This window comes from Canis lupus, chromosome 23, assembly GCF_003254725.2.
Source record: "Canis lupus dingo isolate Sandy chromosome 23, ASM325472v2, whole genome shotgun sequence".
Classification (NCBI taxonomy): Eukaryota; Metazoa; Chordata; class Mammalia; order Carnivora; family Canidae; genus Canis; species Canis lupus.
The window spans coordinates 25,874,512-25,890,495 of NC_064265.1; the positions used below are offsets into that span (position 1 = coordinate 25,874,512).

General features: G+C 41.0%; 1 protein-coding gene across 2 annotated transcripts in view; it reads right to left on the minus strand.

Moving 5' to 3' along the window:
* PLCL2 (phospholipase C like 2) overlaps positions 1-15,984 on the minus strand; it is a 185,868-nt gene that overhangs the window by 66,382 nt on the left and 103,502 nt on the right. For both annotated transcript variants that reach the window (XM_025448823.3, XM_025448824.3), the window contains exon 2: positions 2,104-4,590. In XM_025448823.3, the coding sequence (XP_025304608.1) occupies positions 2,104-4,590 (2,487 nt within the window). The remainder of the gene's footprint in view (positions 1-2,103; positions 4,591-15,984) is intronic.

Sequence of the window (15,984 nt, forward strand, 5' to 3'; positions counted from 1 at the left end):
TAGCTTTGGAAGTCTTGCGAAGGCAGACATCTACCAGCCAAGGAATGCCAAAGACTGCCAGTAAACCACCAGAAAAACTAAAGGAATTTTGAGGACACCCCAGTTTACCTGAGAGAACTGCCCAGCACAAGACCTTCCCCTATTGGCATGTCCACTGACTGCAACGTTCCTCCCCCCACCCTTTTCTAATCACCAGAGCTATGCCATTAAAATATCTGATAAAGAAAACCCCTTGACACTGTCAAATGCCCTGGGTTGCATTCTTGAAGCACCTCCCAAGTGCAAAAGGCATACCTAGTGCACATCACCTCACTAAAGCCCCTCAACCAGCTCCGCTGTGGGTGAGGAAATGGAGTCTCGGCTCTAATCTCTCTGTTATTTCTCTAAGGTCACGCAGCTGGTGAGTGAAGGAGTCGAGATTTTACCTCAAATCTGTGGATGCTGAGGGCTATGCTTTTAATCACTGTGCTGTAACAACTGGTAAATTCTAACCAAAATGTGAGTTATCCCAGGTGCACTTCCAAGTCTTGTGCTTTCTGCCTGCAGACACTCCAGTCTTAGAAATGAGCAGCACTTTGGTTTTATATTTAAACAGATTCTTTTTATTACTATCTCTTTAAACATGGACATCAAACTCAAGATCGCTTGGATGTCAACTGCTCGTGACAACAAACCATGACCGTGATATCCACAGAGGGGTCTCCCCATCACTCCATCACACCTCCCTGTTTTATTTTCTTCACAGCCCTTGCTTGTGTCTGCAACTGTCCTATCTGCTCATTCACCTGCTCACAGTCTGTTTCTCCTCCCACCACCCACTCCCAACTAAAGGCACGCTGTTCACGGCTGCACCCTCGCGGCCCCGACTGCCTGCGCGTGACAGGGGCTTGTTCAACCCAGCCCCCCGACTGCTCTGTCGGGCTCAGCACTGGCACACAGCGCTGGAGACACGCTGCTCCGGAGCATCCTCACGGGAACGCTGTGACACACGCACAACAGCAGCCCGGGGGCACACGGCGGCCTGCCTTGCTCGGAGCTGAGGGTTTACCAAACCGTTCTCACCCTCAGAAACAGGGAAAAACCCCTCAGATTTCTGTTATGCTTTTACTTGAAGAGAAAGAGGAGAATAAAATTTCTCCACTGTGATAAGGTCTTTTAATGAATGGAGTATCTGTAAAAATCTGTACAGGGTTGAAATTTGTGGAATAGGAGTCAGATTTTACTCGCTGATGGCATTCTTCTCATAACAGTTATTTTTATATATATAATCAGCTAACATATTTAAAATTTTATTTAATACAACTAAATAAATTTAATAATATATATGTATTTTAGTAAACAAATATATATATTTTAATAGATCTTACAGTGCCTGCCAAGCAGCTACCACAGACATGGCAGGCACTCTCACACACTGGGATGAGTCAGGGCCAGTAGCTCTCTGTGAGGCAGGCCCTAGCATACTGCTAGACATATGGACGATCCTTAATGACATACATTAATTCCTAATGGATTGTTTTTAGCCATCATAGAGTTTAGAGGTAATTATTATCTTAGACTTCTAATAAATACTGACACCACATGTCTTTTACTTGAACACTTGAATAGCTGTCCTCTAAAATCAAGAGGCGGTTCAAAACAAACACATCAGCTCCTTTAAGTGCTTGCTAGTTTCCTAGAGCTGCAGCTCCAGAAGAAAGAATTGGAACGTGAGTCTTTTATTTTGGTAGGTTATCAAAGTGTGCTCCAGCCAAAGAGCATTGGGGAAAACTAGAGATTCCCATGCACACTCTTAGAAAAAAAAAAAAAAATGGGGATCTGTGAATCAGACAAGAACTAGGATGTGGTTATGGGAGACCGAACAAAACTGCTCTACTCTAATACGTTATCGGTATGTTCAATACCAACTGCAATTCTGGAAAATCAAATGACAAAGAAAAAATGAGACTAGTGATAAATGCTCTAGTAACAAACTGGAACTTACACATTATTGAAAATCAGATATGCTACTGTAAAAGCCAAAGCCCTCTGGAGTATTCATAGGCCGTGCACATGCATTGTGAAGAGAAGCCTTTGAGCAAACACGTAGACACAAGAATGTACCTGCATGTTCTCTCTCAGATCGGTGGCATCCCGGATAGGGGGCTGGGCATTCTTGAACACCTCATCCACGGTTTTAATCCACAGTGTTCTTAAAGATGCATATTCCCTGGATTTCTTCCCTTTCCTCACAGAAAGGCCCCTTTTATGAGGTTTCCCTCCTCCTCTTCGGTTAGTGATAGCCACGTGGACAAACAGAGAAGCGTGCGCGAGGACCTCTCCGGTCAGGGACTGCAGGGGGACGTGGCGGTAGCCCGTCTGTAAACATTCAAAGGGAATTGTGTACTGGCCGATAAACTCATCCCCAATGTAGTCATCATCTAGCACGACAAAGCGCACCATGGCCAGTTCAGGTAGGTTGATTTGAAATTCGAAGCTTTCATCAAAAATGGGAGCATCTCCGTTCTGGTGCACGGTTTTTGTCCTTTGTTCCGCACAGTCAGCAGGGATTCCGTGAATCTCAACGTAGACGTAAGGATCCACCACATCCCCTTTGGCACCGGATCCTTTGGGTTTGGGAAAGTTCTGCCCGCTGATGATTTTAATGTGAAGAAGCTGAGGTGAGACTCCCGGGACGGAGTCCTTCGTATTGGCGCTGAAGAAAGAAACCTCCTCCCTCATGATGGCTGGCCGAAGGACGTAGCCGCAGTTTCCGTTCTGCCGGAACCAGCCGATATTCAGGTCCATCATCAGGCCTGGCGTCTGAAAGTTCATGGCGACGATCTGACAACCACACTTCCAAAAATCTTGAGGGTTCATGTTACTGGAGTCGATTCTCATTGGGCTGGGGAAGACCCTCGCGAGAAAACGCTTGTTGTAATTGACAAAGTCCCCTGGATTTTCATTGGCGTATTTGCTGGCGAGCACTTCGTTAAACGAACAGACTTCCCAGTACTTCTGAACCTGAAAGGAGACCTGGAACTCTTTGAACTGAACTGACTTACAGATGCTCACCAGCTCAGACAGCTCTTTACACAGCTGAAATCGTTTCACAGGCACGTTGTTGGGCTGCTCCACGTTCTCTTTTCCCATCCTCTGAGACATTTCTGCCCCTTCGTCTTCGTCAGTAACATCCCCTTCTACGCCAGAGCAGTTTGAGGACAGCTTCTTTGCTTTAATTAGTATCCTCCCCTTCAGGACATCTGGGGATGGTAGATAAGATTCCTCCACATTGGGCAATGTGGTATAGAGCTTGTCTCCTAAAATTTTCTTCATGTGTTGAACCATTACCTTCTGCTGTTTAATAGAACAGTGGTTTTCTAAACACAAGATAAGAGGATACTCTGAAGCAAAGAATGCATACTTGTTAATAATATCAATGACACTGCGGAAGACTATCTGAGAGGTCATGGTGTGGCCTGTGTAAATTACAGGTTCATTATCGGGCCCATCCCATACATCTAATTCAACACTCCGGCAACCCATTTTAAGAGCTCGGATGTATCCTGTGATGTCCGAGGGGCCTCGGAACTGATCCTCTATTAAGTATGTATTATGAGATGAGTTTATAAAGTAATGAGACAAAGGTTGCTTCATATCTTGACAGACCTTCTTATGTTCCGGATCAAATATGTAACAGTCAGGGGACATAAGGTACTTAGTAAACCCATCTATGGAAAGCCAGCCCTTTTCCTGACCTTCTTTGGATGGCTCGTATTTGTTAATAATTTCAAGGCTTATTTCCTCATTTATATGTGCCACACCCTGCTCTGCCTCAAGAAACATCATAAGGTCCTTGGTATCAAGAAATTCTTTATTGCTTGAAAACTGAACTAAAAGGAAATAAATTTCAGGTCTGGTACAAAGCTCATGGAAAACCTCAACAAATTCTTCCTTTGTGACTTCAGTACCAGCTTTGTCCTTGGATTTGTGCAATTCTTTGAACTTAAGCTCGATTTTGCTAGTTTTTAAACCAGGATTGAGGTCTCTGATACACTGCACAGCATTACACAGCGTTATATGTCCAAGGTTATCTACATCAATTTCACTAAACATTTGTGAAACCCAAGAAGTCCTCATGTTGTCTTGGCTACTTTCTAACATATCAAGTGTATGTTTTCCATAAGAAATCAGGTACCGCAGTCCTGTAACCCAGATGTTCGCAACATCTGCAGAGTTGGCAACCAAATCAAGTGACTCATAATTCTCTCCGTATATGACCGAAAACGCACAATCTTCAGATATCTGGTCAGAGATGCCATTGCTGCGGAATATGTCTGTATTTTTTCCTGTTCTCACTTCCTTAATGGATTTAATATCAATCTTGGCTTTCTCAGAATCCTTCTTAGATGGTTCCCACCTCAGGCTCTGCATGTCAGCATCCAATAAAAAATACCTATGGTAAATCCTAGAGTTGGAGCGAACCTTTTTGAGTTCTGAACCCTCAACCATTGAATTGATGCAATCGCTTGCACTGCTGATTTTCTTCTCCGTCGGCATGCTACTGAACGAGACTGTCTTCTTCCGTTCTCTCTTCTGTTTTGTACCATCCTGGGAGGAAAAAAAAAGAGTATAAGAATAACATAAACATGGGTTTCCATGTTCAAGACTAGGAATTAAAGTTTAAATTTCTTTTAAAAAACACCATACTGTTAGGATTTCCTGTTGAATATTCTATGACAAATGGTACTCAATCCCTTATAGAGCTTAGAAGTGGCCCTGGAGTTTGCAGCCTAATATAAACAGGTAAAAAAAAAAAAAAAAAAAAAAAAAATCATTGAATAAGTGTAATCCATGGGTATCAAGAAACAGAATTTCTTTTCTTTTTTTTTTTTTTTTAAGAAACACAATTTCAATAACACACAATAAAATCCTTTACAGAGAACCAGCTACTTAAATTGCAGGGCTCAGGTAAAAATGAAAATGCAGGGCTCCTTGTTCAAAAATTGTTAAGAATTTTAGAGGCACCAGGGTGACTCAGTCAGTCAAGTGTCCAACTCTGGATTTAGCTCAGGTCATGCTCTAAAGGGCCATAAGAGTGAGCCCCGCATTGGGCTCTGCACTGAGTGTATGGAGGCTGCCTAAGATTCTCTCTCCTTCTCCCTCTGCTCCTCCCCACTCTTTCTCTCAAAAAAAAAAAAAAATTGTTAAGAATTTTAAGGTGACAGAAGAGCATTAAGTGAAGTGCAGGGCCCTTCTGAGTGTGGGGCCTACACAGTCGTACAGGTCATATCCCTATGAAGCAGGCTCGGTGTGAATACATCTCCCACACTAGTGTTCCTCAAAGGGCTGTTACCACACCACTTGCCTCAAAACCACCTGATTTACCTGATGAAAATGCAGATTCCTAGGCATGTGGGATCAGATCTGGAGGGGGCAGTGCTCGGGAATTCACATTACAGGCAACACTCTAAGTGATGGGGATGCCCCTGAAATCTGAAAACCGCTTCCTGACCACTTGGACTCACTAAGATGTCTGGGCTATTTCTGGAAACAACATATGCCCAAAGACCAGAAACAGCTGAGTACCGACCACTAAACTGTGCGTTAAATGAATAGACACTGAGATTCCAGCAGAAATTCCTGGCTCTTTAGAGCCTCAGATTAGTCGTGGTTCTCAGGACTTTAGTCAGATATGGTTTGACGGCTGCCGTTGCACTGAGTCTGGGTGGGGGGATAGCTGAGAGTGCCTCAAAAGTCCTAGAGCTGGATTTTTTAAAGCCTACCACCATGCACCAAGCTAGTGTTCAGAACAGTGTCACCTAAGTACCTCCAGTATTATCAGTTTATTAACACTATCAAGGGAAAAACTTCAGATGGCATCTATTTCTAAAGAAGTCTACATCACCAATGACACATCCCTCAACTTCCCCCACACAGTGTAACAGAAGCCCAACTCGAGATGCTGATGCCACAGCTCTGTGTGTATTTAAGTTCCTTCTCTGTGCAGACACCTTTATTATTCTTTTTTTTAAGTGCTCAAATGACCTCAAAGCAATTTTCACTGAAAGTGTGATGTTGCCTTTCAGGAAGTATATGACATTTCTGATAAATCTTCAGTAAGTCATTATATATATAGGGAGTAGACATGGAGGTTGAGATTCTATAACTTTTGTGGCAATAAAGAAAAGAACATGAAGAATATTATAAAAGGCAATTCTAACTCTCCTGCTCTGGAGAGAGAATCTATTTTGAAAAAAATCTCTACATTTTAGAAAGTGATTATGCTATTCTCTGCATCTGAAATTTAAAACCACTCTTAGTTTTTGGCTACCTATACTTCCAAAAGCAATTTGCAGGAGGTAATTAAACTAAAACTTTAAATCATATGGGCATCATTTCCCTCAAAGTTTCAAAATGAACTATAGAGGTTTTTGTGATCTAAATGCCAAGATAAAACATAAAAGCCAAAAGGCAGAGTATTTCTTTGCAACTGAATCCTCAGAACAATAAAGTGCAAAAGACATAAAAACTGTGGCAATTGTATCCATAAGATGAATTGCATCATAGCTCTTCCAAATCCCTAAAGCATAGATTGTGTTCTATCTATTTAAGTGAGTTGGCATGAAATTAAATTTGTAATCAGCCATGCATAAGGGCCTGAAACAAATGTATAAATTTCCTATTTTTCAGAATGAAGGTTGTCTTTACCTTTAAAAACACATATGTGCCTGTAGTAAAGACAACATACTAATTAAGTAAGGGAATTTTATAATCTTTATAAATTGTATCTCTAAGGTGCCACTAGTAAAAAGATGTCACAAAGATAAATGGAGGTGCTTATCCATTAAAAATATATATAGCATTTCCTCAACACTGTAATCTTTTATTCTGTCAGTCTTAACATGTTGATTAATACCCATCTACTACCTTCTAATTTATTACAATTGATACATTTCAGATTCATAGGTCTCTTTGTTACTAAGAAGAAAAAGCCTGTTATTAATTGCAAATCATATTAATAACATACTTAAGTGCTCACACACCCTCATCTGTGGGAGAGGCAGGGGCTTAAACACCACACTTGAGGCTTTAAAAACATTGCCTTGCTTTTCACAAGCCAGTCAGGTTTTGTTTTTTTGTTTTTTTGTTTTTGCCAGTCAGGTTTTGATGGGTAAGTTGCATCCATTGCAGACACACATGATGGTCACCCAAACACAGGCTGGTATAATGCCAACAGGGACTTCCCATACTGGAGACTTTCCTGTCTCTTCTTCCCCCTCTGTCTGTGGCCCCCCATTCTGTCCTTTTTGGAGCACACCACGGTCTCCTTCCTCCCCAACAGATGAAGCCACTGGCAAACACCAACAGAGGCATGTGCTTGCTTAGAGACCACACAGGAGAACAGATGTGTGAGCTTGTCCTTAACCATTTGATGGACCAGAATCACTGGCTGGAAGCTACAGGAGGGTCCCCCATCGCCCAGAGGAAGGGAAGACAGGGACAGAAGCCCTTGTGTGGGAGGGAAGGACAACTGAGGTTCAATAGCATGAGTTTCAGGGTCCCAACTTGCCTGACTCCCAGAATCTTTATCCCACACCTACTCATTTCTACTTGGCTTTCACTTTTCAGGCCAGCAGCTGACTCTTGAATGATGCGAGGGTTAGGAATACCATCCCCCACACAGTTGAAAATCCACGTATAACTTCTGATTCTCAAAAAACTTAACCACTGATGGCCTACTTCTGATCACACAGAGTTGGTTAACACATATTTGGCATGTTATGTGTATTACATACTGTATTCTTACAATAAAGTAATCTAGAGAAAATGTTATTAAGAATATTGTCAGGAACAGAAAACACATTTACAGGACTTCACTGTGTTTATTGAAAAATAAACTCCACGTGTAAGTGGACCCACACAGTTCAAATCCACATTGTTCAAGGGTCAGCTGTACTTGCGTGAGCTAAGCAGCTGCTCAGCAGCAGAGTCAGAATCTATTTTCTGTGTTATCTAATGTGAGTTAGTTTAAATTTAAGTGAAAAGTGCTACACATATGGTCTTTTTATCTAAAGAAAACAAAATGTATATAACGTATAAGAACTAATCATCTAAAACCAGAGGAAAAGACGTAAGTTTCTGCTGACATGAAGGTGCCTCAAAATATTTTCTCAAACAGTATAAATGCTGTTTCGGAGCTGGTTCTTACATTTTAAGCACTCACCATCTAAAGCTTCTGAGTGGTAAAAACAAGATAATGTAAACTTGGTCCATTGGTGCATTTCTGCTACCCTATCAGCATTTATTAACACCAAGAGGAGGAATGTAACACAAATGTTCAGTCTGGAGGAAAATTAGCTTTCAAAACCCCACCTCCTCCGTATCAACCCTGAAATGCTGAATTTTAGGTAAATGTAGGGATTCCAGCATGGAGACTGGGACACGGCACAACAGAAGAAGCGGATATACTATGAAAACAAAGTAGCCCTTTGTCCTTCTGGTTTGTTTTGAGTCAAATCATTTGATTTATAAATAACACTAAAAAAAGACCTGAGATCTTTATGTTGATTGAAGGGGGCCTAGGAATAAACTGGGTTAAAGAAATTTCTATCCTTAACAAAAGAAAACAAAACACTCCAGAAGCAACTTGAGGCCTCTTCAAGGAGCACAGCAAGGCTAGGTCATTCTTAAGCTCAGTAACAATAACTCTGAATTGAAGGAATAAGTCCTGCTGGGCACATCAGAGTTACCTTGCAAAGTTTTTCATTCATTGTTAAAACTTTGATGTGCTCTCCAAGATGAGCAAAAAGGAAAAAAATAAAGGATCTGGAGCAAAGTGGGTCACTTTGAAGGTCATTTTGTACAATCAGATGAACTGAAAAGAATAAAATAACTTGAAGAAAAGCTAGGTATGGCCAAATGTTGCTTCCCACTCACGTGGAAGTCCCCTTACTACAAATAAGAGAGCTACTTGACCCACAGTCTCCTCTCCTCACGGGTTCCCTCTTCCGTGCTGCCCTCTATTGTATTCCAAGAGCTCACCCTGGTCCAACTTTGGCAAAGAGTCTACAAGGGCACAGATCAGTTGATGGCTTGGGAACCTATAGGTCACTTGAGTGTCACCCACTTGAGCAAGTACAGTTAAGAGGATAGCTTAGAACGTGGAAAGCCAAGAGATATCGTCATTCCTACCATAACAAGAAAGAGCAAAACTGTCTAAAAAATCATAACTTTTTTTCTATTCATCAAAGAACTGTGGTCACAAAGCAACCAAGGGAATGGAATTCCAAAGAGTGACAAGCCCTTCCAAGGACAGACAAGACACAGAAACTGTTTCATGTTTGACAGAACATGGGAGGGAGAGGCCACCAGGGAGGCACATGACAAGTCAGCTAAAATTTTAAGGAATTCATAAAGGCCAAGTGTGGGCTAGTTTATCAGTTTACAGTAACTGGGAGCCCCAGATACAGGCAGAGTTGGCACTCATTTGGAGGTCTTCTTCATGGGTGCTCCTGAGAAATACTGGGGGCAGAGCAGGAGAGTGAGCCCCTCTGTAGGGCACAGGCATATGGGACAGATCGAAACTCTGCCTATTTCCCCGACTACCCTCCTACATTGAAGCAAAAGCCTTGAGCCACTGAGGGAAGGGCAGCAAGCCCGCTTTTTCCTAGGACCACTGGGGAAAGGGTAGAAGCGAACTCCATCGATCTCTATAGCCAGGTAAAGATCTGCTGCTCCAAGGGGTAGAATAACCTCTTGGACTTAGGATCCTGCACCAATAAAAACAGAATTCTACTGCTACCAGGAGAGAGCAGAAAACTGTCTCCTGCCCAAACTCAGCACAGATACTGGCAGAGCGTGGCAGATCTCTGGAGAGCAGGGCAGGAATGCTGGCAAGGTCTCATCCCTGATGCACAGGAGCATATGGCTGCCTGATAGTGAAACTAGACCAGGAGGACCAAGAATGCCCCTTGACCCCCAAAGAAGCCTAGCACCAAGAATAAGCAGTGTACCATGGAGGAGGGGCAAGAACATGGAGAGAGACCCCTTTCTCACACAGGCATTCACAGACGAAAGCTGAGGGCAGAGCAGAAACAGTGAGTAAACCCTCTGGGATGCCAACCGCCACCTAACACAAGGTTATGGTGGCCCACTGGTGGAATAACTTAAAAGCCAGTGGAATGCTGAAGGTAACAATGGTAATTCAAAACACAAAACCAGCTCAATTATTGACTAGACTGGCTCAACTTCCCCTACACTGATGGCCCAGAAGATGAAGAGGCATGTTCATTTCTAAGCATAAGTATTATTTACTTCAGTCTTTATTAAACATGATACCTAGCATTCAATCCAATTTACAGGACACACACGCATGCACACGCACGCGTGCGCACACACACACACATACACACCCTAGACATGTCACAGTCAAATTGCTGAGAAAACAATACAAAAAGAAAAAATTTTAAGTATATACAGAGGAGCACAAGAATTAAACTCAGGGCACCTGAGTGGCTCAGTCAGTTAAATGCCTAACTCTTGGTTTCAGCTCAGGTCATGATTATGGGTTGTGGGATCCAAACCCCACATCTGGCTCCTGGAGTCTGCTTGAAAAATTCTCTCTCTCTCAAAAGAAATAAATAATTTTTTTTTTTTTTATTGCAACTCAGGTGGATTACAGGTGATCCACTTACATCTAACCACAGGACATCTTGCAAATGTACTAAATTCTTTTTTAAAGTTATTCCCTTTTAAAGGCCTATAGTCCCTAAATTTTCCTATGCTTCCACAAAGGTGTCCCTAACCTAGATATAAGTCTCTAAAGGCTCACACGTGGGTTTCAGATGCCTTAAAAGACTGTGATTGGATTCTGAGAGTGGTATGAAAACCCATCCCTCTTCCTCTAAGAGGTTTAGAATTCTGGCCCTCATTAACATAAATCTCAGAAGGCAAAGAAAAAGATTATCATTTCCTAAAAGAGAATGTCAACCTTAAATGTTAAAGGCAAAGGATACGTGTTCTTCAGGGTTGTCAAGGAAATTTTAAGACTATCCAAAAGAGAAATGACAAATTGACAGAGAGGCAAGCAAAAGGTAACAACATAATTTCCTTTTGGGGATATAAGTAAGTAACAGAATTTCACTAATAACAACAGCTAAATCAATCAGTCACAGAAAGAGTTCTTATTTACAGCTGTGAAATGTTTTCTTAATTCGAAGGTAGAACAAAATAATCCAATAGTTTATAAACTTTCTAGTTTAGGAATGACCCACAGAAATACTGTAAGCCACAGGAGGCGAGCTACCATTGCATATTCTCTATACCTCAGTCTTCCCACTTGTAAAGCAGAGATTTAAAAAAATACCTGTGCCCCCCAATACGTGTTATTTACTTCATGGGGTTGTTATAATAATAATAATAAATGAGTTCACAGCTGGAAAGTGCTCTAAATGCTGCCTACAGTTTTGGACATCCTACTTTGAGATGCTGTTCAATAAATACATTTCAGATTGAAATTCTTTCTTCACAAAAGCAAAATAAAAGGGAACACTATCATAAATGTGCAATTGCAATATTCTAATCACTTAGCATTTGTTGAAAGTCCCATTCCAGAAGAGAGAGAATGAACACATTTCCTCTCTGAGGCTACTAGTTAATGCTGCTGTAGGACTTTTGAGCACAACCAAGTGGATGTGATACCCAAGATATATTGAGGAAACTGTCAAAAGTAGCCAGATGCCCTCTTCAGGGGGTTGCACCCCCACAGTTCATAGGGCACAAATAAACCATTTCTCAAAGTCTTTTGTTAATTTTATTTATTTTTCTTTTGTTAATTTTAAATCCCATCAATATAGTTAGAATTATAATTAAACTCACATGAATATTCATATGTAAAAAGAAAAATTTGTAGCAATGATCCCCATGTTTTTGTCTAAAAAATAATCAAATAACTTCACTCAAAGCACTTTCTGCTCAGAATTATTTAGATGATTCCTTTTACTTCATATGCCTATGTTATTTCCTACAGTGTTCAAAATAGCTACTTGCAAAGAAAATACATTTCTAATTCCTGTAAAATGAAGTTTCCAAAGTCAGGTTAAAGTTTCCAACTCATCTGATGTAATGGGTTGCATCTGCCTTGAAAAAAAAAAAAAATTGGGTCTTCAATTATGAAATCAGAGGACCATGGTGGAATACAATACACTCATGACAACACTCTTTGTGGAATATTTTCACTACCACTGAAATATTTATTCAAAGTAAATTTACAAAACCATAATGTACATCTGTGTCCAATGTAAACTGCAGTAAAATTCATCGCTTTTCTACAGTAATGAAAAACTTAATGGTGAACACTGAGCTCCTATAAACTATACAAGTGCTACTTTACATTCCAGTGAAAATATTGATGCTAATGAATTTTAATTTATGATCTATAATAATGGTACTTAAGTGGCCCACTTTGGTGTGAAAATTATCAGTATTTCTCAACTGTGTATATGGTAATTCCTTATTCAGCACATTATAAAGCCTGCTGACTTCCTATACTACAGAGCTATTTCAAGATGTGGTTACATAACTTTAATTGTTAATAACTGTTTGGTAAATCATATTGAATTTTAAAAGCCATGCAAGTTGAATCACATAATATGTAATCTTAGCTGCAAATATAATCAATTCTAATAGTTACTTCTCAATCACAATTTTTCTACCTAAATTGTGCTGGTTCTTCACTATTTCGGGATAGCATAAGAGGAAGAATTTATTTTCCTCACTTTTCACCCTTAAATCTGTCATTGCTTCACACTGAGGGGAAATGATGGCTACCTAAGGGTAGTCAGGAGTCAGAAGGAGAACTTCAGGGGCACCTGGCTGGTTCAGTTGGTAGAGCATGCAACTCTTGACCTCAAGGTTGTGAGTTCAAAGCCTCATGTTGGATGTAGAGATTTCTTAAAAACAAGATCTTAAAAAAATAAGAAGAAGAAAGACTCACAGAGACCTGTAAGCAGGCAGAGCTGCTGTGTTGGGCCACACCTACCACAGAGAAGGATGAGGCCCAAGTTCTTTCAATCAGAAATTTTAGTATTTCCACAAATATTTTAAAATTGAATTCTAAAAGGAAAATTGCTTCACAGACAATTTACTCTGCAATCATCTTGTTTATTATTTTCTATCTCATCTTATAGGAAAAACAAACTTCTTCCTGGGGCCTTTTTTAATCCAATGGTTTATTTGCATATGAAATTAGTGTGTGTGTGTGAACTATTAGATCAGAAAAAAAAGAGAAAATAATGAATCATATAAAAGGGAAAGTTCACTTCCTATAAAATATTATTTCAAGTTCCAAGTCATTCACAAGGCTGTGCTAGTCTGGCATTCAATGCTGTCTCTTCTCCAAACTCGTATGAAATTCAAAGTCTCTACCCTATAATTTAACACTTAATTATAGTCTTATTCAGTTCTCTAATTGTTTTATGTGGGTTAGCCTTATCTCTCAAGCAGAAAGTAAATTTTTTTGAGGGAATGGGCTATGTCTTACATTCTATAGCCTCTGGATAGACCAATGCTGGCACTCAGAGCAGTAGCCCCTTTTGATGAACTGGTAATCTATTTGATGATAAAGGGGTCAATTCAACAAAAGGATGTAACATTTGTAAGTATTTATGCACCTGACATAGGGGCACCTAAATATATAAAGCAAATATTAGCAGACCTGAATGGAGAAATAGACAGCAATACAATAATAGTAGGGGCCTTTATTTAATACCCCACTTTCATCAATAGATCATCCAGACAGAAAATCAATAAGGAGACACTGCCTTAAATGACATGTTAGACTAGAGAAATTTAGCAGATATATATACAGAACATTCCATCCAAAGCCAAAGGACACACATTCTTCCCAAACGCAGATGGAACATTCTCCAGGACAGATGATATGTTAGGTCACAAAATAAGTCTTAATAAATTTAAGACTGAAATCACATCAAGCATCTTTTCTGACTGCCATGGTATGAAACTAGAAATCAATCACATGAAGAAACTTGGAAATTCACAACTACATGAAGATAAAATAAAATGCGGCTGAACCAGCAGTGGAGTCAAAGAAGAAATGAAAAAAAAAAAATACCTTGAGACAAATGAAAATGGAAAACAACACAGCAAAACTTACGGACGCAGTGAGAGAAGTTTAAGAGGGAAGTCACAAGCAATAAATGCCTACATTAAGAAACAAGAAAAATCTCAAATAACCTAAGTTTACACTTCATGGAACAGGAAAAAGAACAAATTAAGACAAAAGCTAGTCGAAGGAAGGAAATCACAAAGACCAGAGTGGAAATAAATGAAATAGAGACTAATAAGATGATGGGAAAGATCAATGAAACCAGGCGTTGTTTTTTTGGAAAGATAAACAAAACAGACAAAACTGTAGTTACATTTACCATGAAAAAGAGAGAGAGGACTTAAATACACAAAGTCAGAAATGGAAGAGGAGACATTACAACTGATAACCATAGAAATACAAAGGAGGAGTTATGTTAATTCTTCTTCAACCGTTTGGTAGCGTTCACCAGTGGACGCTGTTTTGGGGCTTTCCGCGCTGGGAGGTTTTCACAACTTTAAAGCACTTACTTTCTTAACAAAGTGTTTTTTGTACACTGGTCACATACTCTTATTACTGAGCATGCTTCTAAGATGTGTTTGTTTGTTTATTAAATACATGTGCTAGCTATGAACAGATTGTGTCTGCTAGGAAATCTTCACAAAATTAAACTGAAGTTCTAATATTTTCTTCCAGGCTTAGTCAACTTGGCAACTGCTGTTCTATATCATGAGCCCCAAGCTTAGTGTTTTGGCGTGGCAGGCTATGGAGACCCCTCCTTCCCCTGCTTTGCAGCCTTCAGCCATTAAAACCCCACAGGCCTTCTCCATGGATCCTCAGTCTCTACTTCACAGGGCTGGTCCTAGCTGAGGTGGGTGCCTCATGACTTCTCTTTCTTCTTGCTCTTCATCCAGACAGCCTCTGGATGGGTCCCTCAAACAACCTAACTCCTGGTGACTCTGCCCTCTACCACTTGTTCCACTCTGCTTTCTAGGAAGAAGGAATGACAAGTGCAAGACCCAAGTCAACTTGAGTATTCTGGTGCACAAAGGAGACCAACATGGTTGACATATAGTTAGCTGGGTAAGACTGGAAGGAGATGAAACCACAGAGAGGCAGAGGCTAGATCCTACAGAATCTTATGGGAAGGTGCTGAATTTAATTCTCCGGGTGACTCCTTGAAGGAGTGTGCCATGGTCTGATGTGCCCTTCTAGAACGGGGCCAGGTGGAGAGCGGATGAGGATGGGGTAAGGGCCAAGGCAGGGAGACAGCAGAGAGATAGCTCCAGGTGGGACCACGGTAGCTGGAGCCATGGCAGTGACGACAGGTAGGGAGAGATGGGGATGGCTGCATGACAATGTCAGTGACAGGGCAGAGGACATGAGCTGACGGACTGGAGGCAACACAGGAGAGAGCTGCCAAGTTCCTGACTTGATGAGTTGGTACATGATGGTGATGTCTAATGAGATGGGAAGACTGAGGGCTGAAGGGAGCTGAGGAACACAGCCAGTGAGCGTGGTTAACTCTATGAAGAAGGGAGGGAGGGAGGAGGAGTGTTGAGTCAGACTGAAGAATGTTCAGCAATGTTCTCTCCTGAAGGGGTTCACCCCTGTAAAGAAGGGAAATTAATGATGCAGGAGAAAGGGAACATATCTCAGAAGGAACAGAGTCCTTTGGGAAAGCAAGAGATGAGGTCATCATAAGCTTCCACCACAGGGTGGCCTTTGAGCTGGGTCCTGGTGGAAGATGAAAAGGAAGGGAAGGCTAACCAGAGGGAACCGCAAATGCAAAACATGACTTAGGAAAGAGCCTACAAGGTTTGAAGCCACTCCTGGGGCCTGGGCGCCAGTGAAGGGGAAGCAGGCCAGAGGAGGCTGGATGTGAGCCAGCACCTCCT